This window comes from Pseudorca crassidens, chromosome 6, assembly GCF_039906515.1.
Source record: "Pseudorca crassidens isolate mPseCra1 chromosome 6, mPseCra1.hap1, whole genome shotgun sequence".
NCBI lineage: Eukaryota > Metazoa > Chordata > Mammalia > Artiodactyla > Delphinidae > Pseudorca > Pseudorca crassidens.
Window position 1 is genome coordinate 77,638,969 of NC_090301.1, and position 26,424 is coordinate 77,665,392.

The window sequence follows — 26,424 nt, forward strand, 5'->3', positions numbered from 1 at the left end:
TCCCCCAACATGAGAAGTTCAGGGCTCCCAAAGCACAGATCAGGAACCTTTCCCCCATTCACTGCATTCTAGGGCCAGGCATCCCAAAGGAAGTCAACTAGCTCTAAGGTAAAATTAGAGGTCAAGTAAATCAGTCAATTCTTCTTACAAGTAGCATAAGTCATGTCTTTCCCTGGGGAGCAGATGAGTGGTTAGAATAATATCTGGCACATGGATGATGCCAATACACATTTACTGAACAAGTCAATGATGACTTACAAGGTTGGGTTTTTGTAAACTAATGAAGCATTTATATATTATATGCTTATGTTATTATTCTTCTAACCACTTCTATCAAAGACTGGAACCAACAGACCAGGAAGTTAGAGAAATAAAGAGTTTTGGGAAAAAATCAAATTTTTAAGAGGAATTCTACTCTACAAATAAATTCTCAGGACAACAGATTTTCTCCTAGGTCTAATCCAGAATTCTACATCTTAGCTGTCTTGAAGAGAGTATGTTCCGTCTTAGTTTATGAGTCAGAACCGAAAAAAAAATTCTGAACAAGGGCAAAGCCTAGAAAAGAAAATGAAGAAGCAGCTTAGCGGGATTTTTCACAAGATTCACAGTGAGTAACAGGCGCTGATGTTACTACCTGTTATTGTATCCTGGCGCCTGAAATGAGCTCTGTGCAGCCACAACAAAACTGACCCTAAAACCCCATTAGGAATACACCCAACTTTCATTCAAATATTGCTACTCTCAGGACATGTGGAGAAAGAGAAGAGAGGAACCCTGATTTCAAAGTAGAAACAAACTGTTGAATACAATATTCTGTCAAAGATATTAGTCATTCTTTAAATAGGAAAGCAATTCAAACAAACTTTTCAATGGAAATCTTCCATGGTTCCACCTGAGTAGAGTCTTTAGACAACATTAGGCCAGTCTACTCGAGGGCAGCCCAGCTGGTCTGATAAACAAGGCCATGAGCTCAAGAGTAACCAACTCTGCAACTCCACTTTGTGATAAACTGAGGATACCCCCTGTGTAATCCCTGGCTTCACTCGAAAGGGAGATGGGCAGGTGAGCTCTGGAGATGTTCAAGGGAAATATTTCTATTTTCTTCACTGTTAGAAACAGGCTTGAAATTGAGGTCAACAATTCTTGCCCTATTACTAGTGGCCTTTCAAATTCAAGCAAATCATTCCCTACACAGAAGGGAAAACAAAACTTCCTGAGTCAAAAGACAAGGGCACATCCTGTGCACACACAGCTACTTAAGTCTGTTTATGATTTTCACATCAACTTTGTTTTTTAGGCAAAGAAGTTCAGGGAACTGGCTGAGCACTTCTGTAAGGGAGCAAGAGAAAGAGAAACTTTAGATCCCTCTTCTCTCAAGAACTAAAAGCAGAATTTCTAAAGACACAAACACTTTAAGCAGAATTTAACAGCTACATGAGGAAGTCTCTAGTGTCCACTTCCTCATTATTTTTTGATGCTCCAAGCATTTATTCATTACTCTACAGCAGTCTTGGTTTGACTTTCCCAGAGCAGATGGAGTCCAAAGAGTAACTAAGAATGCACATTGCCCAGCAGCCCGGATGAAGGGTAAAATGAGACTTGACCCAGACAGAGTTCAAAAGCAGAGGAAAGCTGTAGCAAGGCTCTAAGAAGTTATTTGACTCCAGTACTAAAAGGCTGCTGGCAGAAGACAATAGGCCCTAGGAGGTCTGCAAGAATCCAGCTTCTCTGGCAGATCACATCACTCAGATTGGTTCTTTTAACTAGCACTACAGCACCTGATTGCATGGAGCCTTAAGTGTTCTTTGGTCATTATGGAAGTGCATCTTTGAGGGTAGGCAATAAATCAAGTCTCATAATGCAACTAAAGGTTACAGCTATACTTACATCCAAGTATTCATCCAGGCCTAACTTGGTAAATTCATATTGGAGGTGAACTCTGAAATTCATGTCTTCTACTGAATGGACTACAATATTAATAAACTGCATAGAGGCCACCTGAAATGAAATTGTCAACAGGTTAGATGAGCTCCAAACTTGTTTTCTCAGTTTAATCATAGTCACATATTTTCAATTTCACAAATCTAAGCTCACTTACCAATTTCCTTTTCCTTTGTTTCATTGGGTCTTTAAAAATATTTTACAATTTTTAAAAATTCAAAAGTTATAGAGGTACCACAATAAGATACCACTTCATATCCACTAAGATGCTATCATCAGAAAGAAAGATAATAACAAGTGTTGGCAAGGATGTGGAAAAACTGGAACTCTCATCCACTGCTGGTGGGGATATAAAATGGTGTAGCCACTTTGAAAAGCTTGACAGCTCCTCAAAATGTTATTCAGAGTGTGTGACCCAGCAATCCCACTCCTAGGAATATACCCCAGAGAAATGAAAACATACATCTGCATAAAAATTTGTACACAAATGTTCATAGTAGCATTATTCATAATAACCAAAAAGTAAGGGGAAAAACCCCCAATGTCCATGAACTGATGGATTACACAAATGTGATAGCATTCATGTGAAATATCCAGAATGGGAATATCTATAGAGACAAACAGTAGGTTAGCAGTTGCCTAGGACTGGGGGTGGGAAAAATGACCGCTAATGGGTACAGGAATTCTTTGGGGGTGGGGGGAGGAGGCGGCAACAAAATGTTCTAAATTAGATTGCAGTGATGATTGCACAACCCTACAAATACGCTAAAAATACACTGAACTGAGCACTTCAGATGTGTAAGTTGGATGGTATGTTAATTGTATCTCGGTAAAGCTGTTTTTAAAAAGTCTTATAGGCATATAGAACACACGCAGTTATTACCAGTACATCGTAGAAATGTGATAATTATTACAACAAAGAACATTTAAATCACCTGTAATCACACCACAAGGTAATCACTTCTAAAATTTTACTGTGGGCCCCGCCATACCAACAGGACAGTAACAGAGCTTCTGACCCATCTGTCCATTTTAAACAATCAACCAGTTTCTGTTCCATAAAAACCCTGGATTTGCTACATTCTCCCCACAACTGCATCAGTGGCTCTGATCTGCCACAGATAAAACCAGTCCCCAGCTTAGTAAATAACAGAACAGAGTTTAACATATCTATTTTGTTTTCAATAGGGACAGTCAGTTTATTTACAGTGAAAATATCTCACTAATGCTTTCCCTCTATGGTTACCCAGAGACTTGCAAGGAGGTATGACTGTGGGACCCACATTCACACTTACTCTGAAAACTGCCTCCCTCTTCCTCTCTCCCCCAAACCCCACTTTTTTTTTATCTTGTTTAAGTTGTTTTTCTCGAGTTAGATTCTTCTTTGAGTATATGTTATCCATTGGGTATCTGTGGAAGATGTGTAAACTCTCTAGGTTACATGAGAAATCTATCACCATTTACTAAAAAATTACGTCAGTTGCTATGGCTCAATAAACTAAAAAAGATTTTGTCACTTTGTTTTCTTTTGCCCACTAAAAAAACATAAATACACAGAAGGGTCTTGTGCTACATGTGAAGCATTTATGTTATGTTTTACATGGAATATGTTGTTAGGGAAGCTGTGCAACTTAATTGCATTCCCAAGACAGTTTATGAAAAGCCTCATTTTCTGGAAAAAACAAATATGGCTAGATTTTGGCATCTTTCCATTTCTCTTCTAAAGCAGGTCTAAGTGATCTATTGAGTGTTATACTATGCCGAAGAGGCAACTATTTGCTAGACGGCACATGACTCAAGCACATATATATACTCGAGCACACATATAGTATATCCATACACTAACAGCCTCTAAATAAGATTCTCCAATGCATGTTCATAGGAATAAATGAACCGACAGGAAATATGCTCTCATTTGTCAACAGTGCAAGTGTTGTAAAGGGCTTAACATCATTATAATTTCAGTGGAAACTCAAATGGCAGAGAGATCTGGTAGGTATGATAAATGAGTGAAGTGGGCCATGTGTAATACAACAGGGAATGGTGTGGACTGTGACAGACTGGAAAGGCTATCTTCAGACTTGAGGAATAGGGACCACTTGGCTCCAGCAGCTGATACTCTACGAACAGGGACCTAGCGTTACCAGAACTTTTTAGTTCTCAGGAAAATCAGAAATCTGTAATTTAAGGCACAATTTTCAAATTTTTTAATGGAAGGACATCACTGTCAGACTAAACTCACAAGCCTGTATGTATGTTGGCTTCAGCCTGGGAGGCTCCAGTTTGCAATGTCAGCTCTAAAGGAACAAATAAGTTCCCCCTATGAAGGCAGAGGAAAGATCCTGGTCAGGTGAGCCAGGGCATGACTTCTTTACATATTTGTCACCAGTGCAAAAGTTAGCCTTAAACTCTCCAAAAAAATCCCAATAACAAGAACGAAAAAGTCAATGTAAAAGTATTCCTTGTTTCAAATTTATTTTTTACCTTTTGAAAAAGTACCTATACATATGCTTTATGGAACAGAAAAGCTCTGTAAAAGATTTCAACCGATACTGATTTGGTAAGGGGCTGAGGACTACAAAGTATATAAAATTTGAGGACCCAGAAAACATTTTTCATATAAAAGTGTTAGAAATCTGCAAAGCTATGTTCCATGTTTTATCATCACTGAAGCAATTCAAATGAAAACTGCCTGGCATCCCAAGCACAGGTTTTAGAAGACTTGACGACAGAAGAACTGAACAGAATATCTGCTCCAGGCTAGAAGGGATCTGGGAAATTAAGCCCAAGTAGAGAATCTCCTGGGTCCAGAAGTTTCCAAGGTCAACTGAATTAGGTCAAAGAAAGCAGACCTGGGTGTACTCAAGGGTAATCTGGCTCTGGAAATTCTCTACAGTGGATTCCACCTTCAGTCCAGGATTAAGATCTAGGTACATAGATTCAGAAGTGCTCAAACTCCTTTTGCTTTTTGTACCTGAAGATGACAGTCCTGCCGCTGAATCACACATGTTTGTATGTGATTTACCCTGCTAAGGAGACCTGCAGTATGACCACACCCTCACAGAATTACTAGAGCAGGAAATCAAGGGAGGAAAAAAACAATCACTGCTATGTTGGGGGATATATACCGTCAGTTCTACAAACCAAAGCACTTCAGTCTTTGAGAATACAGTCTGGAGAAAACCACTGGCTGGGGTGCGCAAAAGGCAGAATGGTTAACATTCTTGGTTTCTAATTTAAGGATTCTTACGAGCACTATTGACAGCTAAAGCTGGCTCTTGCAGGCATTTGTGCCAGGTGTTAACTTCCTTTTCCCAAATGCATGGCTTCACCCTTTGCTATAAATACAGTTGACCCTTGAACAACATGGGTTTAAACTGTGTGGGTCCACTCACACGCAAATTTTTTTCAATAGCAAATAGTAGGTACTACACGATTCACAGTTGGTTGAGTGTGCGGACACGGAACCGTGTAAGCAGACAGCCAACTGTAAGTTAACAGGCGGGTTTTCCACTGTAGGGAAGGTTGGTGCCCCTAACCCCCCGCATTGTTCAAGGGTCAACAAGAGTACTGTAATCAGTACTTCTGGCCTTTACTATAGTGTATACATAAAGAATAAAACCACAGATAAATGCCATAAAGGTAAAATACAGATTAAAAGAGCAAGTCTAAAATGGATCTTTAGCATATTAAACTCAGTTTCCTATCCTTTATAACATATAATACATATGTATGTATAATATATAAATATAAATGGAGTTAGCAAATAACTGCTAAAAACTGAGTTTGCTTTATTGAAAGTCGTACTGAAATAACTCACCATAAAATCTATGTTATTGTCCTCATTTCTGAAATGTTCCATCAACTTCTCAAAGCGCTGTTTTTCTCCACAAACCTGAAACACACATTATCATCATGCATGTGAAATTCCAAACATAAGCACTCCAAAATTAGATGCAGAAATTTTAGCATTAATAATTATTTCCAGAACATCTTTTTTTTTTCCCCTCTCTCGCAGGCTATTTACTTCTCTTCCTATAGTTAACACACAAACAGCAAAGTGAGTCAGGACCAAAGCTCACCCTTGGTTTCTCTTGCATGTTCTCTTGCTATTTTGAAATCCATACCGAATGTGCTCTTTTTTCACTGGTCATCTTTGTTTGTCCCACCAATCCTTTTAGCTGGCATTCAGAATCCCAGAATGTTGTTTATGGTTACAAAGAAAAAAAAAAAAAAAAAAAAGACCATCCTTTTCCTTTTTACAAAAGTACTTTTGAAACAGACATGCTAAAAGATTTTAATAACTTTGTATTTAGATTATTTGAGAAGCAGATTCAAAATGTTCATATCATGTCTAACCAAATCAAATAATTTTAAGCATAAACTACAACACAAAAACTCTGGGAGGCTATCTAACCCATTCAAGGTGGGTACAGAAATTTGCAGTAATCTGTAAAGCAGCACTCCAGAGGCCTGAAATACACACATTCAGCTTGAATTAATGCTTTTGCTGAACAGGTGAAATAAGCAGATAAAATACTGTGAACTCCAGAGCCGCAAGGTATTCTGCTTATACGTGGAATTAAATACATGGAGTTAAGAACACAGAGTCAAAGAAAGATTTGTACCAAACAACGACTCTCTGGAGACTTATGCCCCAAAAAATCAAAGGATGAACTTTAATTCTCTCAGTGTCCTTGTCTACCTTTTTTGGAGCAAAGACCTAAACCCACTGATTGATTCATTCCACCTTCAGAAACTATTTGCCCGGACACCCGTGGGCTCCTTGTTATGTTAGTAAGACACAGTCTCTGGTCTTAACATTTTTTGTGAATTTAATCCAGGTTTCACATGCTTAACGAAATTTTCTGATTCCCTTTGTGGTCTTAGGAATACTCAGGCCAATCCTAAATCCTAAAGATTTCTCCTAAAATGATATTTCATAATGCTATAATGCAGCCATTTAATTCTGTCATGTTAAATTCCGTGTGTGTGTGTGTGTGTGTGTGTGTATACACATACAGACACATACATTTTGGTGAAGAGAATGTCCAATGAAGGTAGGAATTTTATGTTTTGTTCCTTACTCTATCCTCAGCATCTAAAACAATGCTTATTAGCATGTTGTAAATTCTCACTATTTGTTGAATTGCACTGAATAGAGGATAAACAAGCAATTATGTTAAAATACTCCATTCCATTATGGTTTATCACCGGATATTGAATATAGTTCCCTGCGCTACACAGTAGGACCTTGTTGTTTACCCATCCTATAATAGTTTGCATCTGCTATATTCAATATCCAGTGATAAACCATAATAGAAAAGAATATGAAAAAGAATGTCTGTGTGTGTATATATATATATATAAATAACTGAGTCACTTTACTGTACAGCAGAAACTAACACAACATTGTAAATCAACTATACTTCAAAAAAAATTTTTTTTAAAAAGAAAAAAATACTCTTAACGAAAGGGTGAATGACTTACTACTACTCCCCATGATGTTCTAGAGCGAAACAAGAAGCCTCAGACCTCCGTAGACAGGGACTACGAGTCAGTCTTTAGTAGTGGTTCCTGTGCCTTAACCGTGTGCTGGGAATGCTAAGATGCAGCTCCCACCTTTGAAGGACTTCTAGTCTCAAAGCAACTTAATTTTCTCAACAGATTCAGACCACAGTTTACTATATTCTGATGACAAGTTCCCATTTACCTATACCCACCTAAACAAAAAATAATTATAGAAGATAGGAACAGTGCATGGGTCGGGTCTGGAGGAAGGGAAGGAGGCTCCAGACGGCAGAGTTTAAAGGAAAGCCTTTAAAAGACACGTGTGTCCAATCCCACCCCAGAGAGCCCAATGCAGGAGGCCCAGGTGGAGCTGGGGTGACACAGGCAGGTACATTTGCAAAGCACTACAGACCGTTCTGATGCTCTGCAAAAGCTGAGAACCAGAGATTTAAAGGATGCCATGTTCAGCCCCGGGGCCCACCTGCCCCTCTGCACAAGTTCCTGGAAAAAAAGGTTTGTTGAATGGTGCACGGAAGTGCAGGACCAGCTCCCTAGACCGTGACATCAGTCACATCTTGTGCCCAAAGGCATACGTGTCTCTAGCCTGCAAAAAAAAAAAAGCCCAATGGGTGAAAACTGGCAAGGCTTCGTATAGAAAAGGTTAGAATTACAACCTAAATTTTCTTTAAGAGAAACCTCAACATAAGAACTTGCGTCCCAGCAGAATAATTTACTTCGATCTGTTTTGGGAGGTGGGTAGCGACAGGAGAAAGGAAGAGAGGTGGCTCTGGGTGTGGGGACAGCTACCAGCTCTCCTGAGAAGCAGGCTGGGATTAATGTTCTGTTGAGCAGCTAGGCACTCACTGAACCAGGAGAGGTAGCGGCCATCAGTGAGCAGTGACGATGAAGACAATTCCTAGCAGGGCAAAGCCTTGCAAATCAAAGAATGTCAGAAACCTGCGAAGTACCCTGGGGAGTCTGGGGCCCTCAATTTATGAATGAGACTGACACCCAGACAGATCAAATATCTCCAACTTGATGAAACGTCCACACAGAGGTTAGAACCAGGTCCCCCACTGCCAGCCTGATGTTCCTTCCTTCACACAGCCCAGAATGTTCAGATAAACATATTCAAGATGATAGTAAAAGCACTCCAGAATTATCTGAGACACCAACAGAGATGGAAAATGTTATTATTAAAAATCGCAATCAGTGATCGCTTCGACAGCACATATACTAAAAACCGCAATCAGGGACTTACCGGGTGGCACAGTGGTTAAGAATCCACCTGCCAATGCAGGGGACACGGGTTCGAGCCCTGGTCCAGGAAGATCCCACATGCCTTGGAGCAACTAAGCCTCGAGCGCCACAACTACTGAGCCTGCGCTCTAGAGTCCACGAACCACAACTACTGATGCCCGCGCACCTAGAGCCCGTGCTCCTCAACAAGAGAAGCCACCGCAATGAGAAGCCCTCGCACCGCAACGAAGGGTGGCCCCTGCTCGCTGCAACTAGAGAAAAGCCCGCACACAGCAACGAAGATCCAACGCAGCCAAAAATAAAAATTAATAAATAAAAATTTTAAAAAACCCCAATCATTCCATCAGGCATGCACTTGATGTCCGTGCACCTGAATCTCCCATGGAACTTCTAAAAATGGACGATTCTTAGGGTCTAAATCAGGACACACTGAATGAGAATCTCCATGGTTAGAACTAGGAATTTGTGCTTTTAAATAAGACTCAGATTTGTTGGACCAGCATTTAGAAACCAATGGCTTATACAATATTAGACTAGCTGATTTAACCCTCAGCCTTTCTGACTACCAACTGTAAACTGGATAGCTACATCATTAACTCCACAACTCATTCAACTTCCAATTTAACTACACAAAAAAGAAATATAGTTACTATAACTGGGTGTCATAGGAATGCAGCAGGGATTCGTCCACTGTCCCTGCACTGGTACAGTGAATAATAAGGTTAACTCCCAAATAATCAGGGATCGTGTCCAGGACATTTAGGAAAGTGGATTTTATATAGCCAAGGAAAGCACATGTGGGCAACAACAAAACTACTCAGATTGTTAATAGAAAGAGATGGCATCAACTCCAGAACAAGCGATATTAGATTAATTTTAAGCTGAGTTAAGATCCCAAAAGTCATAGTACTAGCCTGGTAGATAGGACTGAAATAGACATTAAGAGGAGCCTTGAATATATGCCTTTCTTTAGAAATCCCTCATTCCATCAACAGACAAATGCATGCTGAGAACATGTGCTATGAAACAGAGTATTAAATACCTTTAATCTTTAAAAATAATAGACTTCAATGTCTTCCAATTTACAGCTCCTAGGAACTTGGTGAAAAGGATCCAAATACATGAAACAACACGTTGCCAACATAGATGCCAGCTTGGGGAAACTGTGAAAGATTGACCACTCTCCTCATTCACTATAAGAACCAGAAGGGCCCCTCCTATCAGCTCCACCAAGTCCTTCTCTGTAAAGGTTTAGACTGCTCAATCTCAACTAATGAATTCAGGGTGGTACTTTCTGACACTGTTCTACAGGAACAGCATGGATTCCCAGGGCCCCCTTCATTTCTGCTGGGGGAAAAATAAAAGGAAGCATATGAACAAGATTCGTATTTGTTTCTATGTTACTTTAGCAATCATTAAACCAGAGTATACTACAATCCCACAGGAAATGGGAAGATGTGTTTGGGGAAGGTTGGTAAAAGTCGTGTCCCACATCAAAGGAAAGTTATCCTAGCTCATACAGCTCACATCTGGACCACCCCTGCACACTTGTTTCAAATAAGATCATCATGGCTGAACATGCCTCTTCTCTCCTTTGAAACGGCCTCATTTAGAAAATCTGATGAGGATGAAAGGAACAAGACACTGATCCCGAATGATTTTCCGAATCTACACAATGGCCTTCGGGGGGTGTTCTCAAGGCCTCCATCAAACGTACAGGAGGGCGAGGAGCATGTTTGCACGTATATATTAGTGTACATTATAAACTGCTGCATATAACTTCCATCTGCCAACAAAGACCAGACAATATATGATCTGAAAACTTTCAAGTAAAACAACTGTACTATTGCAATTGAAACCTGTCATTTCTTGACTTTTCTCTTCACTGGTATTTCTCATTCCCCCACTAGCTTTGACATCGGTTTCCTATATCAGTAACAAACTCCTATATCACTGGAGTAGGGAGAGTAGGGAGTGAATTTAAGAGACACGGCCATAGAAGGCTGAGCAGAGACTGGAGAGAAGCCTACTGCATTAGGAATTAGACTTCCACAGCCAGGGCCACCAGAAGTAAAGTCAACAAGGCAGAAAGAAGTATATGCTTTGGAAAAGCATATATTCTACTGTAAACTTAAGAGGCACCTTCATGTATAAATCATTTATAAATCAGTCTCATGTGAATAAATTCACTGACCCTAATTAACAGTATGTCAAGTGAAAACACTCAGGCAGGGATCAATCCTGGACCACTTGTCTGCAAACACAGGCACCCATCTACCCATCCCTGTGGGGTCCTGCCTAACACATCCAGCCCTCTTTGCACCTTTAAGCTCTAACACTGGTGGGGGGTGATGGGATATGAGGGCAGAAATGAGTCTATGTGGAGTATTAAACAGGGGCATAAAACCTAGGTTACAAGTCACAGTACCACCATTACCGCACTGTGCGCTTGGGCAATTCCGTGAACTTCCCTGGTTTTCACATCCATTGATTTGAGAACCTTAGATTACACTGTTCGTTGTGAAATCCTTTTCTAGGAAGCTGTAAGGGTTACAGAGGAAAGTGTTGGGGGTTCCAAGGATGGGGGCGCACCAGGGATGGGGGTCCTGGCAGGGGCAGGAAAAGCACAAATAAAGTTCTTGAGACTTCTATCCTCATTCATCCAACTTGCATTATTATATTGAGTTGCCTGGTAAGATTTCTTCTGGGGGACAAAAAAGATTCATTGAACGTTTTCATTGCTAATAAAAGTTTGAAAAAAATTCTCTCTCTCGGTTTCTTGAAGCTCTAAAATTCTAATCTAGTCATGGCAATATAACATGATATTCCCAAGCAGACTGGCCTGGAAGCTCTACACAAAGCAGATTTAGAGAGATGCACTCGGCTCTGCAGGCCCTGAGTACCAAGCTTGAAGGGCAAAGCCCTATCTCACGGCATCTTGGCTCTCTCTGCTTGTGAAGTGGATAAATCCTGCCCTGCCCAGATAAAACGGGCCACACCCAAGGCAAGCAAGATACATTTTCACTTCAAGGAGAGCTGAAGCAAAAGCACAGCTCCTGCGAAAAAACAACTCAACCCTGTTCTCCAACATCTGTGAAAGATATTTCTGACCAGCGTCCCAAACCATTTGGATAAACCGGAGGCTCTGGAATGCAAAAGAGGCAGTGGCTTAAAGCGTCTCTAACGGTGGGCAGAGTTTAGGGGATGATTTCCCTAAAGGCTAACAGCGGAGAAAAGATGGTTTTACAAAAGCCTTGTAATAAAGAGCATTATCTTGCTAGCCAGATGTTGAAATGAACAACAGACTGCCGTCCTTCAGCCATCTCTCCTTCCCCTTCAAGGTTAGTGACTGTCTTTGGCTTCCCCCAGCAACAGCTCCCAGGGTACCACACAAAGTCTGCAGCCAGACTGAGGCCTGACTTACAAGGTGGCTATAAAATATGCTTCAGGGTTACTTATATAAAAATTAAAGGCCCCTCGCTTAAGTGTTTCCTTCTTGCCCTGTTGGCGCCTGCCTCAGTACTTTCTTTTTCTCTTCTCACAATAGGCACCTGCGATCCGCAGGGCTCCCTTCGGGAAGGCCCCGTTTTAAAGGCACCGTCTATTATGACTGATTAGACTACCCCTCTCAGGGCCTGCCAGGGAACAAAAGTTCCGTTTTCTTTTTGGGGCCACATGAAGTAAGCAGTTATTGCACCGTTAGTCCTAGGGGAAAGCATCTTTTACCTTCTATCAAGAGCACCAGCAGTCTATGGATTACTGACGCCATGGTGGCTCAACTTTTCTGGGGTGTTCTGTGGTTGTCGGGGTCTATTATCGTTTCCCCTGAGGTGACCAGACATTTCAAACACAGACACTGGGTGGCTGCCGTGTCAGAGGCTGACCACGCCAACCTGTTGCTGGCTCTCCTGTCTCCTTGGGATTTAAAAGCGGAAACGGTCATCAGATGGAAGCATTCGGAAACAAAACAACCTGATCTCACTCCACTGAAATAAAAACTAGCGAAAGCTAAACAACAATGTTTCTGCAATGGATCCTGCCTCCTCCCTCATAAATTAATAAAGCATTTGTAACCATCTTGGGCTGGCAGACATCTGATTACGAACCAGAGGCTTTGTCCACATAATGCTAAACACCCTCATGAAAACTTCAGTTACTTTTCCAGATGTTTCCAAATATCCAGATGTTTGGCATCAGGTACACAAACAACCAGATGACTGTTTTACTTCCCATGCATGTATTTTGCTGTACTGAATAAAGAATCCTGACTTAGAAGCAAAGGGCTAGTAAAATCCCCAGAGGATAACTTGTTGACACACCACACCTTAAATGAGAGATGCATTTTTATCACTCCCCTTAAAAAAAGATGGCCTTCATTAAATTCTAGAGAGTAAGGAAGGCTCCACAATACAATTCGTCATCAGTGACCTCTTTCAGAAATACTCCTAATGGTGGACTCGAATCTCTCTGGCTTCACTGCAAGACTCACATCTCTTGGTCATCAGTAAGGATACAGATTCTTACAAGGCTTCTATTCCTACAGGAAGGCCAAAGTACCTTCTAGTTCTTCAAAAAAGGCTGTTTTTTAAATTGGTAAATGATGAAGGCCTTCAGTCATCTCTGGGACAACTTGCCAGTCAGATCCCTCAACAGTAGAAAAAGGTCTATTTAACACTGCTTTATTACATTCATTTTTTCCTCTCCGCTTTGCCCTTTGAACACATACTCAATTTGGTCAAGCAAGGCAAGGGAGGGGACACAACGACACATTTCTAGGGGTCATCACGTGTTCACTAAACCACAGCAACAGCACATGGTAGGAGCTGTGTAAGTCCTGTGGCATTCCCACCACAGACCTTGGGACCTGCTCAGGAGGCAAACGTCAACCCATGCTCTCTCCTCTTGCATGAATCACGACAAATCAAATTAAATCAAACAAAGATGTGCTAAGAATTCAGAGCCCTTGAAGACAAGGACTCTGTTTGCTAGATCAAAGACCTCAGCCCACAAATAGGCAAATGCCTGAAGTTTGTCCACTGCTCCCTCCTAACTCGCATTTCACATCTCTTTTACTTTCTTCTGTGCTCTGCCCCAATTCTGGGTCTTCATCAGGAGGAACCTGCTCTTAGCTTCCTGTAACCACCTCCACCCGGCCCAAGGTGACAGCAGACAACAGACTGGGGCAGCAGTTCTTAAAGTGGGCTGTTTGAACCCTGAGGGCCCCTGCCACCCCATGACAGGGTCTGTGAGATCAAAACTATTTTTATAATAATACTAAGATGTTACTTGCCTTTTTCACAGAGTTAACATTTGCACTGGTGGTGCCAAAGCAATGGGAGGTGAATAAAACTACTGGTGCCTTAAAACAAATCAAGGCAGTAGCACCAAATTATATCAGTAATCACTGTATTCATCACAGCCATGCATTCTCAGTTGTTTATTTTTTAAAATTAAAAAAAAATTTTTTTTAATATTTTAGCCACACCGCTCATCATGTGGGATCTTAGTTCCCCAACCAGGGATCAAACCAGCATCCCCTCCATTGGAAGCACAGAGTCTTAAACACTGGAACACCAGGGAAGTCCCTCAGTTGTTTTTTTTAAAAAGCCAGTTTCACTTAAGAATACCCTTGATAATGCAATAAAAAGCATTAATTACATTAAATCACAACCCCTGAAAACACACCTTTTTAATATTCTATATGAGGAAATGAGATCTCTGCATAAAGAACTTTTGCTGCATATAAACACATGGTTGTCTTGAGGGAAAGCACTTCTGTAATTATTCTAGTTGCAAGATTAACTAGCCACTTTTTCGTTTTTGTTTGAAAGAATGACTAACTATTTAGTCATTCCTGGCTGTTATTTTCTTCAAAACTCAATTAAATGAACCTTCTACTTTAAAGGAAACAACTGACAATATTTGTTTCCAATGATAAAAATTAAGCTTTCAAGAAAAAATGAGAATTTGAAAACTTGTATCCACCATGAGCTTAACACAGCTTCCTAATATTTAAAGACTTTTCTGATAGGATTGGTGGCAATAATAACGAATGTGATTTTTAAAACTATTGCATTATAAGACGTGTCAATATTTAGATGATCTGGATAATTCAGAAAATTGCCATTTTCCAAGTGACCATTGCATATTGTTACAAAATTATGCATACATTCAACAAAGTAGAAGATAAGCAAATAAATTTTAATGTAAGAGAGTGTAAGAAGTTCATTAATATGGTTTCAGATTCTACTTTGCAACTCATTTTTAAGAAACTACTACTTATCCAATGTTTGTATAGTATAGTATCAAAAATGAATATCCACTATTATCTGAAAATGCTGTTCAAAATAATTCCTTCTCCATCTGCACATTTTCATGGGGCTGGATTTCCTTTGACTACTTCAACCAAAACAACACAAGTGACTAAATGCAGAAGCAGACATGAGCATGTAGCTACCTTCTATTAAGTTAGACTCTAAAAGATATATAAAATAATGCCACTATTATAGACTGAATTGTGTCTCCACAAAATCCATGTTAAAGCCCTAACCCTCAATTCAACTCTATTTGGAAATAGGGCTTTTAGGAGGTAAGTAAGGTTAAATGAGGTCATAAGGGTGGGGCCCTAATCCGATGGGATAGGTGGCCTTATAAGAAGAGGAAGAGAGATCTCTCTTTACACAGACACACCTAGAAAAGGCCATCTAAGCACAAAGACAGAAGGTGACCATCTGAAAGCCAGGAAGACTGCCATGCTGGCATGGGGACTTTCCTCTATAACTGTCAGAAAAATAAATTTGTTGTTTAAGCCATCCAGTGCACGGTATTTTGTTATGGAAGCCTGAGATGACTAAGACAACCACTGTTCTCACTGATTACTGGTTCTTTTAAGTTTTAGAGAGCAGGTGTTTTTTTTAATAGAAAAAGTTAACACATAATGAGTTTATTATGTTATTTTAAATGAAATTAAAAGTTTATCAAAATTTTATTTTAATTTCGAATATAGTAAATACCAATGCATAACTTACATTAACAAAAACTTTTGGGGGTCTTCAGTAATTTGTAAGGATGTAAAAAGGAGTCCTGAAGCCAAAAGTGTGACAACTACTGGACTAGAGAAACAGCCTCTTTATTTCTACAAAGACAATAAATTCTTTTTTTTTTAATTTTATTTTTTTATATAGCAGGTTCTTATTAGTCATCAATTTTTTTTTTTTTTTGGCGGTACACGGGCCTCTCACTGTTGTGGCCTCTCCCATTGCAGAACACAGGCTCCGGACACGCAGGCTCAGCGGCCATGGCTCACGGGTCCAGCCGCTCTGCAGCATGTGGGATTTTCCCGGACTGGGGCATGAACCCGTGTCCCCTGCACTGGCAGGCGGACTCTCTACCACTGCGCCACCAGGGAAGCCCTAGCCATCAATTTTATACACATCAGTGTATACATCTCAATCCCAATTGCCCAATTCATCCCACCCCCACCCCCACCCCACCGTGGCTTTCCCCTCTTGGTGTCCATATGTTTGTTCTCTACATCTGTGACTCATTTTCTGCCCTGCAAACCGGTTCATCTGTACCATTTTTCTAGGTTCCACATATATGCGTTAATATATGGTATTTGTTTTTCTCTTTCTGACTTACTTCACTCTGTATGATAGTCTCTAGATACATCCACGTCTCAAAAAATGACCCAATTTCGTTCCTTTTTATGGCTGAGTAATATTCCATTGTATATATGTACCACATCTTCTTTATCCAGTCGTCTGTCAGTGGGCATTTAGGTTGCTTCCATGACCTGGCTATTGTAAATAGTGCTGCAATGAACATTGGGGTGTATGTGTCTTTTTGAAGTATGGTTTTCTCTGGGTATATGTCCAGTAGTGGGATTGCTGGATCATATGGTAATTCTATTTTTAGTTTTTTAAGGAACCTCCATACTGTTCTCCATAGTGGCTGTATCAATTTACATTCCCAACAGTGCAAGAGAGTTCCCTTTTCTCCACACCCTCTCCAGCATTTGTTGTTTGTAGATTTTCTGATGATGCCCATTCTAACTGGTGTGAGGTGATATCTCATTGTAGTTTTGATTTGCATTTCTCTAATAATTAGTGATGTTGAGCAGCTTTTCATGTGCTTCTTGGCCATCTGTATGTCTACTTTGGAAAAATGAAAGACAATAAATTCTTAAAATCTAAAACTTGAAGAAGCAAACAAATGGATTTCTAACAGTAAAATGTCTTGCAAGATTGTTGGGAGTCAACCACACTATATAAAGAACAACTCATCTGCCATCTCTCCATGAAGAGGAAGTCACACTATTCAGAGACAGGATAGGTTTCTCTATACAGAAAAGAGCTCTTCACCAGTTTACAAGGTAGGAAAAAAGAAAAAAGACCTTCCTTCAGTTCTTATGTTTAACAAGGCAAGGTGCAATCTCTGGCATTTACCAGGCTGGACTGCAGCAATCCCTAACTGTTCTCTGGTTGTCTCTGGGATGTGTCCACCTCTGTCACATGGAGGCTCATTACAAGGCTAGATTTTTTTTCCCCAAAGCCAAGTAAATGTTAGATTTCAAGCAAGAATATGAGAGAAATACAGAAACAGTTTTCTCCCACATGGTCTATAGGACATGCATTCCCCAAGTTCAGGGAGAATCAGACTCAGTGTATCTGCCCAAATAAACAAATTTGTCCTGGAACACCTGACATGCTATAACATCAAACAATCAAGAACAAACATGCAAGGAGCCAAAAGATGATTATCTTTTACCAAAGCACTAACCATGCCCTTGCTACCTACCACATAGAATATACTCTTCCCTAGTTTTATACCTATTCCTGGAAAATACTTCAACATGGAAAATTCAGCATTGTTCTTAGTAGTATACCAGCGAATCTGGGCTACCACATGTGTTGCTGGCATGAGTACTGGGGAAGGAACCGTTACTTTCCACGGCTAAAACCAAACTGCTGAAGCTACAGCTATAGCTCAGTGTTCCTGTGATTGGTCATTTCCACTCTGCAGTGACACAGAGCTGAGGGGGAAACTCTGTCCGAGAGCTCAACTTCATGCTCATATATAACATGAAAGAGTTGGGAAGGAGCCACATGCACCACTGTGGCTATGGACCTACTGTGAGCAGGAGCTGAAGAGCCGAAACAATGACTCAAAAGCCCAGCCTTTGAAACACTGCCCAAGCCAGGATGCTTTCACAGACTAGACCTTCCTAGGGGCAGGTACCCGCAGTGTGCCCAGCACATGCAGCTCACTTCCTGGTTAGGGAAGCAGCAAACTTTGACTATGGGTTTGACTATGGGTTTAGAGACTAAAGCAACCATTTCCAGGCAGTTATAAAAGGGAACTGGGGACTAAAATCACAGTGTAGCCTAAAACCACAGTGATCTATTTCTATCCTAAGCTTGTTACTATCTTACCAAATGGCCTTGCACATGTTACTTTTTGTTCGTGTTCATAAATTTTTGTACCTATCATTTTATTATCTAGGTACCTTGCTTTTATATCTGTAGTCAAAGAAGCGCTTTATCTTTCTCAGCTGTAACGCTTTGAATATACATATTACATAGGCACGTGTAGGCAAAATTTTACATAGAATCATAAAACTATAGAATTGGAAGGGATATAGAGGTCATTTGACTAACTTGTCACCTAAAGCAAGAACTTGCACCACAAGATACCAGACCCACCAGATATCCTCTTCTCCTCTTGACTACCTCTGTGTTGTGCGCTTCATAAAGCACAAAGGCTCTTCTGAGCATCCTTCTAGCTCATTCTAGCCTGGTGCCCTTTGGAGTTCAACTCCTTAGTACAATTCTATTCTCTACTTGGAAAAAACACACACACACAATTCCCAGTCACCTCTGTTTAAGCCTGTTCTCTCATTCATTATCTTCAGTTCAGAACTAAGAATCTGACCTTGGACATTTTACCATCACTAAAAAAAAATTAACTTAATAAAAAATCAAAGTTAATTTTCTTCACCCGAAAAAAAATTCCCAGATCTTATTTGTTCATTGTGGCTGTGCTTCCTTCTTCTTAATTAAATGTATGCTGTTTGAATAGATTCTTGCTCTCCAATTATGTCCATCCCCATATTCAGTGGATCACTCTGTCTCTTGTTGACTTTTCTTCAATTTTATGGTTTCGTACCCATTGTCATGGCCACAAATTCGGTCCAGGGCCCAGTCGTTTAATGCCTGACCTGCCTATCTTCCAATCTCCAGCATCTCTCTGCTCTGTTTTTTATGCATATGTGATAATTTTTAAGATTTATCAGAATTACATAAAATGCCCTTCTCAGGTTTCCACAGAATCAAATGGAGTAGATATAAAAGCACTTTATAAACTGTAAAGTACTACAAAAGTATTAGTTGCTTCCCTTATCATTTTTCTTTTCCCTCCTACTTTTATCTGTCGTCCATTTGAGATTTTTTTTTTTTTTTTTTTTTTTAAATCACAGTGAAGGGACTTCCCTGGCGATCCAGTGGTTAAGACTCTGCACTCCCAATGCAGGGGGCACAGGTTCAATCCCTGGTCAGGGAACTAGGATGCTGCATGCCGCACAGCATGGTCAAAATAAATAAATAAATCACAGTGAAGATTTTCTGAATCTCCACTCTTCATCAGAACCTTAATCGTACTTGCCTCCTGTCGTGCTTTATTTTGTAACATGGGCCCCAGTCAAATATTTTTTCTTGTTGCTAGCACATTTATTTTGACATATACTGCCCCTAGGACGGACTTCATGCCCATCTCTTCCTCTGTTCCCAGAGTCGCCTCCACCAACCAAATCAAGTCTCTTCCTTTGTAACGGTGCTCAAGACCGATCCTCTCTCTTTGGGCCCCATAAAAACAGCCCAGTTTGTCCTGGCTTTTACTAATAACTTCAAACACTCCAATAATCTACCCAGTCAGTAATGTTTTGTTTGCCTTTTAGTAGAAGATCGAGGGTGTGTATCAACTTGTGTAGAAGGTGTTTGATAAGTAACAATATGTTATGTAACACTGACTCCAAGTACGGAGCCTTGGAGATCAATGGATCTGGGTAAAAACTCCAAACCTGCCAGTTACTAAAGTATGTCAGTAGGCCTATTTACTCTGAACCTCTCTTTCCTTATTCCTACTTCATAGGGTAGAGCTTATAACTAAAGTAATATATGCTAGCCTGTCGGCACTCAGCAAACAATAAATGGTAGCCTTACTCTTTCTATATATGCATATGCCTTTTTAATACATTCATCAAATATGCTAGCTAATGTTTATAATGTGGAATAAAATGCAACAGTTTCATGAACGCTGCTCGTGTTTTCTTTCTGAAGATGACTGTTTGCTAGTTTAAAAGAAACTAAACAAAACCCTTCTGTATTGACTATGGAACCCAAATAAATAAAAAATATGCTTATGTTTTACAAGTATTTAAATTTCAAATGAAATTTGAACTTGACTCATACAGGAAATCAAGCTCAATAAGCATATTCATTGGCAAAAGCAACTAAAACTTTAGCTTAAATTATAATAGGGAATAAAAATGCACATAAACACAATTCTAAAAGTTTTGAATTGTTGTTAACCTTAGCACACATTTGGTCCTTAACTAAATACCTATTAAAGTCAGTCCTGCCTTTTTCAAGGCAATGGTAGTTTTGTGGGACAAAAATCATGCCTTTTATTTTCTGTCAAACTCTCCTGATCTTATAACAGTGCTTTTCTCCTGGTAACAAATATATCTGGCTCAACAACTCCCTAGAACTTCCAAAGAATTCTGGCTTTATTAGTTCTGAAAAGAAGTGGTAATGATCAGTGCCTTTATTTTTGGAGAGATGTTACACAAAAGATAACTGAACATCTTTAGAAAGTACAAGAGAAAGCAAGTAAAATGAAATGTTCCTGGAAGGGAAAATCTCACCCTGCACAATAGGAACATTTAGCCACACTAGGCAAAGTGTTACTTCCCAAACAATACAAGCAATAGAAATAAACACACATACAAATTAGAAGCAGCACTGCCACTCCAAACCCTTTCACTGGTTTCCCTTTAGGGCATTACTACGCATAAATACATCTTCCTACTGTCACTCATAATACATGTACATACATATATATACACATAGATACGTACATATGATTTGTCTTATCATTTCCCTAGTTAACATATCCAGCACAAGCACTTTCGTAACTATTTTAACGGCTCTATTTGAAACTAGAAGCTTATTTAGTGAGATGGTGGATGTGGTCCTGTGCCTTGGCCTAGTCACTGCTTAGACTGGGCTTAATAACAACTGAAATAACCTGCAACAATATAATAATAACCTATAACCTACTGACATCTAAAAACAATTCTTTCTATTTCCACTTATTTAAAACGACTTAGAAAACAGCTAGAACAAACGTAGAATACTAAAGTATACTTAAGTCCCAAGATACAGGCTTAAAAAACATATATCCTTACTATGCAAGTCAGGGTGGAGTGAGGGAGACAGAGAATAAGAAGGCAGTTCTTTCTCACTGAAAAAGAAACCAAGGTAATCCTACAGTTAAAGATCCTTTAGCCTTACTCTGCAGAAATAAAATGCCAGAATGGCAAAAATATCCTGACCGGGAACTGAAACTCTCATTCCAGTGGTTTCTGGTGATGATATTACCAAAGCTAGAAGAGTTTTGACCCCAATTCTCATACCAACTCACGGCAGAGTGCTTTATACCATCCTTATGTACCCGCAACCAGAGCATCACTTAAGTGTCAAAGAAACACCTCCCAAGTGAAAGCTCCACGTGGAGGGCCCTGTGCCAGCCTCTGCTTCAGGTTCTCTGGGGCCTTAGAGTGACACACAGCTCTCGCTGCCTTCTCTCTAGGTCTTTTGTTGCTATCGTCCTAGAATATGATATCAGGGCACATAGGCCTACTGTTTTACAGTTGGCAGAGGGCACAGGTTTTAGAAATGGCATTTTTACATTAATAAAAACAAGGAGGTAACACCCTGTTTAAAAAAAAAAAAAAGAGTGGCTGCTACAAATGAAATGGAAGGGGAAGCTCCCTCTTGTGCAAAACTGCACTCAGGCTTGTGGAGAGAGAAGAGGGCCTAATTAAAGTCAGATTGAGGGGCTTCCCTGGGGGCACAGTGACTGAGAATCCGCCTGCCAATGCAGGGGATATGGGTTCGAGCCCTGGTCCGGGAAGATCCCACATGCCGCGGAGCAACTAAGCCCCTGCACCACAACTACTGGGCCTGCGCTCTAGAGCCTGCGAGCCACAACTACTGAAGCCTGTGCTCTAGAGCCCGTGCTCCACAACAAGAGAAGCCACCGCAATGAGAAGCCCGTGCACTGCAACAAAGAGTAGCCCCCACTCGCCGCAACTAGAGAAAGTCCGCACGCAGCAGCGAAGACCCAACACAGCCAAAGATAAAATTAAATCTTAAAAAAAAAAAAAAAAAAGGGTTGAGAAGCAAAGCATCTTTACAAATCCTCGCCAGATAGCGTGATAATCTGCCCCAGGTACCATTACCTCCTGTATTTCCTTTATTATTATTTTTTTGCCTTTTTAAACAAAAACTGTGTCATATATTTTTATTAAATCATAGAAAACTCATTTGTATACAAATTTTTCCACTTTGGGGACACTGGAATATTAAACAGCTGGGTAACAAAACAGTTGTAAGATATACCTCACTTTAAGCAGAGACAAGTTTTAAGTTGTCACATTTATTTTTTTTTTAAATGTTGAAATAATCAGTAACAGGTTATTGGCTTTTTTCACTTTGGGTCAGAAGAATAGTATCTCTTATAACTCCCCAGTTCTCTTTAAGGATGATTTTCATTACTCAAACCAACCATGAGTTTAAAAAGGTGATTAACTTGAAGTTTTAATACAAAATCCATTTCTTTTTCCCAACCATGGGCTTTTAGGGTATTGTAAATGCTGAATTTCAGGAGAATGGTCTCCTTTCACAGGACCAATTATGCTTCTTTTCTACAACAGCAAACATGTATAATGGTACAGAATATATTTCAGAATAAGTTAAATATTAAGACATACAGTATGGCAATAATGTCCTACTTTTCTTTCTACCATGTAAATTCAAAAGTTCATCCTAACCTTTCACATTTATAAACGGGTGAAGACTGAGGGATTCAATGATGATGAAAATGCACAACCATCAGAACCACATTTTCTAAACACTTTGGCCAAATATATCCAAGTGGTCCTGTCAGAATCACGCCTGCATTTGTTCCACAGGGATCTAAATGAACAGATGCCAAAGGTCACCAAACGAAAACGGGCAGTGGTTTTGCAGTTTAGGTTGTCACTCGTTCTGCTTTTGAGCAGAGACCCAGAGGTCACACTGTGACATGTCTGCACTCACCCCAAACACTCACATAACATAAACACAAATTAAATATTAGCAAACTTATTTTAAATTAAATTGAAGACCGTTATTTTCAAGTGCATGAAGTATTTCCCCCTAGCTTCTTGAACGCATGTTATAGAGCGAGAACTAACATCCTGGGTTAACATCCATGTTCCTACATATTAGGGGCCAACCCGCTTCCTGTGAGAACTCCCTGGAGTAACCCATGAGACCTTTAGGGGGAAGAAAAAGCAATTCTCCAATCTAAATGGAGGGATAGTCTCAAATAGTCATTTTCCCAAACTCCAGTTTGGATTTCAGACTCATTAAAGCAGGAACTCAAAAATGTGATCTTTGGGACTGGCTCCTGGTGTCACCCGTGGTGACAGTCTGTGTCCCAGGACACTCGACTGACCCTTAATACTACAAAGCCTCACTTCAAGCCGCCCCCAGGTCCTGGGTCCCTGCTGTCAACCTGTAGCCCTGGAGCTCTCCCAGGGAATGTGTAAACAAATCTGGGGGAAACCACGTTTCTGCAAGTTTTTGTTATGTCAGTGAAAAACCTCCTGGGCTAAGAAAAATAATAGGAAACGCCACCCCAATGGCAACTTCTCACAAGGCTCGTCTTCTGCTCATCCTGCTGTAGAAGACCATGAAGCCAACTCAAATATTCTTTGCCTTGCTTGCCCCAAATGGTAATTAAACAGTTAGAAACTTTTCTTTGAAATACCTTATTCCTGAATTACGACAAATGCTTATCTGAGCAAACATGGTCCCCCATCTTGTTACTGGAGGTGACTTGGAGAGGAGGCTAGGCTTCTGTGCAGGTTGGGATTCTGGCTGTGTCTGTTTCAACTGCAAACAGACAAGAACATGGCGCTGCAGAACTTGGACTTTGCATCTGTGGAGCTGGTGGAGGTGCACAGTTTTGTAGTGGGCCCTGATCTCCTGTATTTCCTTTAAAAAAAAAAAAAAGGCTTGGGGCTTCCTTGGTGGCGCAGCGGTTGAGAGTCCACCTGCCGATGCAGGGGACATGGGTTCATGCCCCGGTCCGGGAAGATCCCACATGCCGCGGAGCGGCTCGGCCCGTGAGCCATGGCCGCTGAGCCTGCGCGTCCGGAGCCTGTGCTCCGCAACGGGAGAGGCCACAACAGTGAGAGGCCCGCGTACAGCAAAAAAAAAAAAAAAAAAAAAAAGGCTTTCCCGGGCCCACATCAAAGGAAAGTCCTGAAGATGCTAGAAGTGAATGACTATAGCGGCTGAGGGAGCAGACGACTGTCAGTGGAGAAAGAGGCCCAAGGAGTGAGAAATATGAAGGGCAAAATGTCTGAAAGAAACCTCAGATCCCAACCACAGCCTGCTCTGGCAAAGTGACCTCATGCTGGGCCCACCCAACAGACTTTTGCAGCAAAATGTAACAGCCATTTCTTTACTAACTGAGAGAGTTAATCTAAATAGCCAATGCTTGGAGAAGACTGAGGAATACCTTTCCTGCCACTGCCCCTTGTGACCGTTAGGCCATTGGGCCATACAAAGACTCTGGAATAAGTAATGGGGTATTTCGTGACCTGCCCCTAACTTCTTATCCCACCTGTTCTCTTCCCACACATCCCTCCTTTAAGACTGGAGATGCAAGGTAAACAAAGACATGTATGTCCTAAACCCTGTTACCTGTGAATATTTACCTTAAATGTAAAAGGCACTTTGCAGATATGATTAAGTTAAGGATCTCGACATGGAGAGATTATCCTGGATTCTCTGGGTGGGCCCAATATAATCATGATGGTCATTAAAGAAAAGAGGCCAGAGGATGAGAGTCAGGGAAGGGGTCACGAGCCAAAGAATGTAAGCAACTTCTGGAAACTTGAAAGGGCAAGGAAATGGGTTCCCAGAAGAATACCACCTGTAGACTTATTTTATATACATACGACAAACAGAACTGTAAAATAATAAACTTGTGTTGTTTTAAGCCACTAAAGCTTGTGGCAATTTGTTAGAGCAGTGATAAGAAGTGAATATACCTGGTTAATTCTTATTCATCCTAAACTCAGGCACCCTTTCCTATAGGATGCCTCCCCTGAAAGCTCGGACCCCATATCTGCCCTCCTTCCCACCCCTCTTCTTGGTTAGCTGTTTCTCTTCTTTGTAAAGGAGAAACCTACAGCCTGGCATTACCTTCATACAGCCTAGTAGGATAACTATAGAAATATTTGTCTCCTTAACTAGATTGGGATGGTCCTTCTTAAGGGTAGAATTCTTAAGGGTCATATTTCTTATTTCCAGTGTTTATCAACGTTTCTGACACACAGGGGCACTCAAATATTCATGATAATTTTTTCCAGTAAGTTAGCATCACTCATCCCTTGATGATCAGAAGGGTACCAGCCTTCACTTCCTTACTACATGATAAAGACACAGATGATAAAGAAGTAACTAGTTCATTACCAGGGCCTCATAAATCCTATATAAATGGCTCCTTTCTCCTCTGAAAAGTCTCTCAAAATATTGTTTGCCCATTGTACACTGCTTCAAAGTAGCAACCATCCTTTCTATCACCAATGAAAGAGTTTATACAGTTTTCAGTCCAGAAGAGAAACCAAGTATTACACTGGGTGAAGAAGAGAGAGAAAACAGAAGAGGAACAGCTAGAGATAAATTGATAAATTCTCAAAAATTCATTGCGGTGAATTGTATTCAATATTTTCCAAAGATGACCACAGGAGTCCCTCCTACCTACATGTTCTTCTGCACTGTGACCCTCACACTCCCCCATCAAGAAGTAAAGTTACTGCCTTCCCCTTTGCACCTGGGTTGGCCTTAGTGACTCAGTTGAACCAACAGAATGCAGAAGTGACACTGATGACTTCAGAGACTAGTTCAGAAGACATGTGATTTCTGTCTCTTTGAAGCTCTGAAGCTGCTCCTTCCTGGACACTCCCTCCTGGAAGCCAGCTGTCAGGCTACGAGAAGCTCCAGCCACATGGAGGCCTGCATGGAGGCACTCTGGTTAACAGGCTCTGCTGAGCTCAGCCTTTAAGTCATCACAGCCCAGAAATTAGACACATGAGTGAGGAAGCCTCCAAGTGAATCCCTGCCCCTAGTCAATCAGATCTTCCTTGATGAGACCCTAGATGCAATGGAGCAAAGACAATCATCCATGCCATGCCCAGACTGACCTCCTGACACACTGAATCCACAGCCTAATAAAACTACGTTTGGGGTAATTTATTAGGAACAAGGAATAACTGCCACAGTGAATACACAGTCCAAAAGATAATCATGGTGACCTTGCTTCCCAATCCTAGGAAGATGGACTCGCCGGAGAAGAGTCCAGGTGAATTAGATC

The 26,424-nt window shown here is 40.7% G+C and overlaps 1 protein-coding gene across 13 annotated transcripts in view; it reads right to left on the reverse strand.

Moving 5' to 3' along the window:
- The window catches only part of FMNL2 (formin like 2), a 303,592-nt gene that overhangs the window by 30,685 nt on the left and 246,483 nt on the right, over nucleotides 1-26,424 (reverse strand). For all 13 annotated transcript variants that reach the window (XR_010944441.1, XR_010944444.1, XR_010944439.1 and 10 more), the window contains 2 exons: nucleotides 5,762-5,836; nucleotides 1,888-1,998 (listed from right to left, as the gene is read on the reverse strand). Coding sequence is in view for 7 of the 13 variants with exons in the window: in XM_067741904.1 (XP_067598005.1) it covers nucleotides 1,888-1,998; nucleotides 5,762-5,836 (186 nt within the window). In the remaining 6 variants the exon portion in view is untranslated. The remainder of the gene's footprint in view (nucleotides 1-1,887; nucleotides 1,999-5,761; nucleotides 5,837-26,424) is intronic.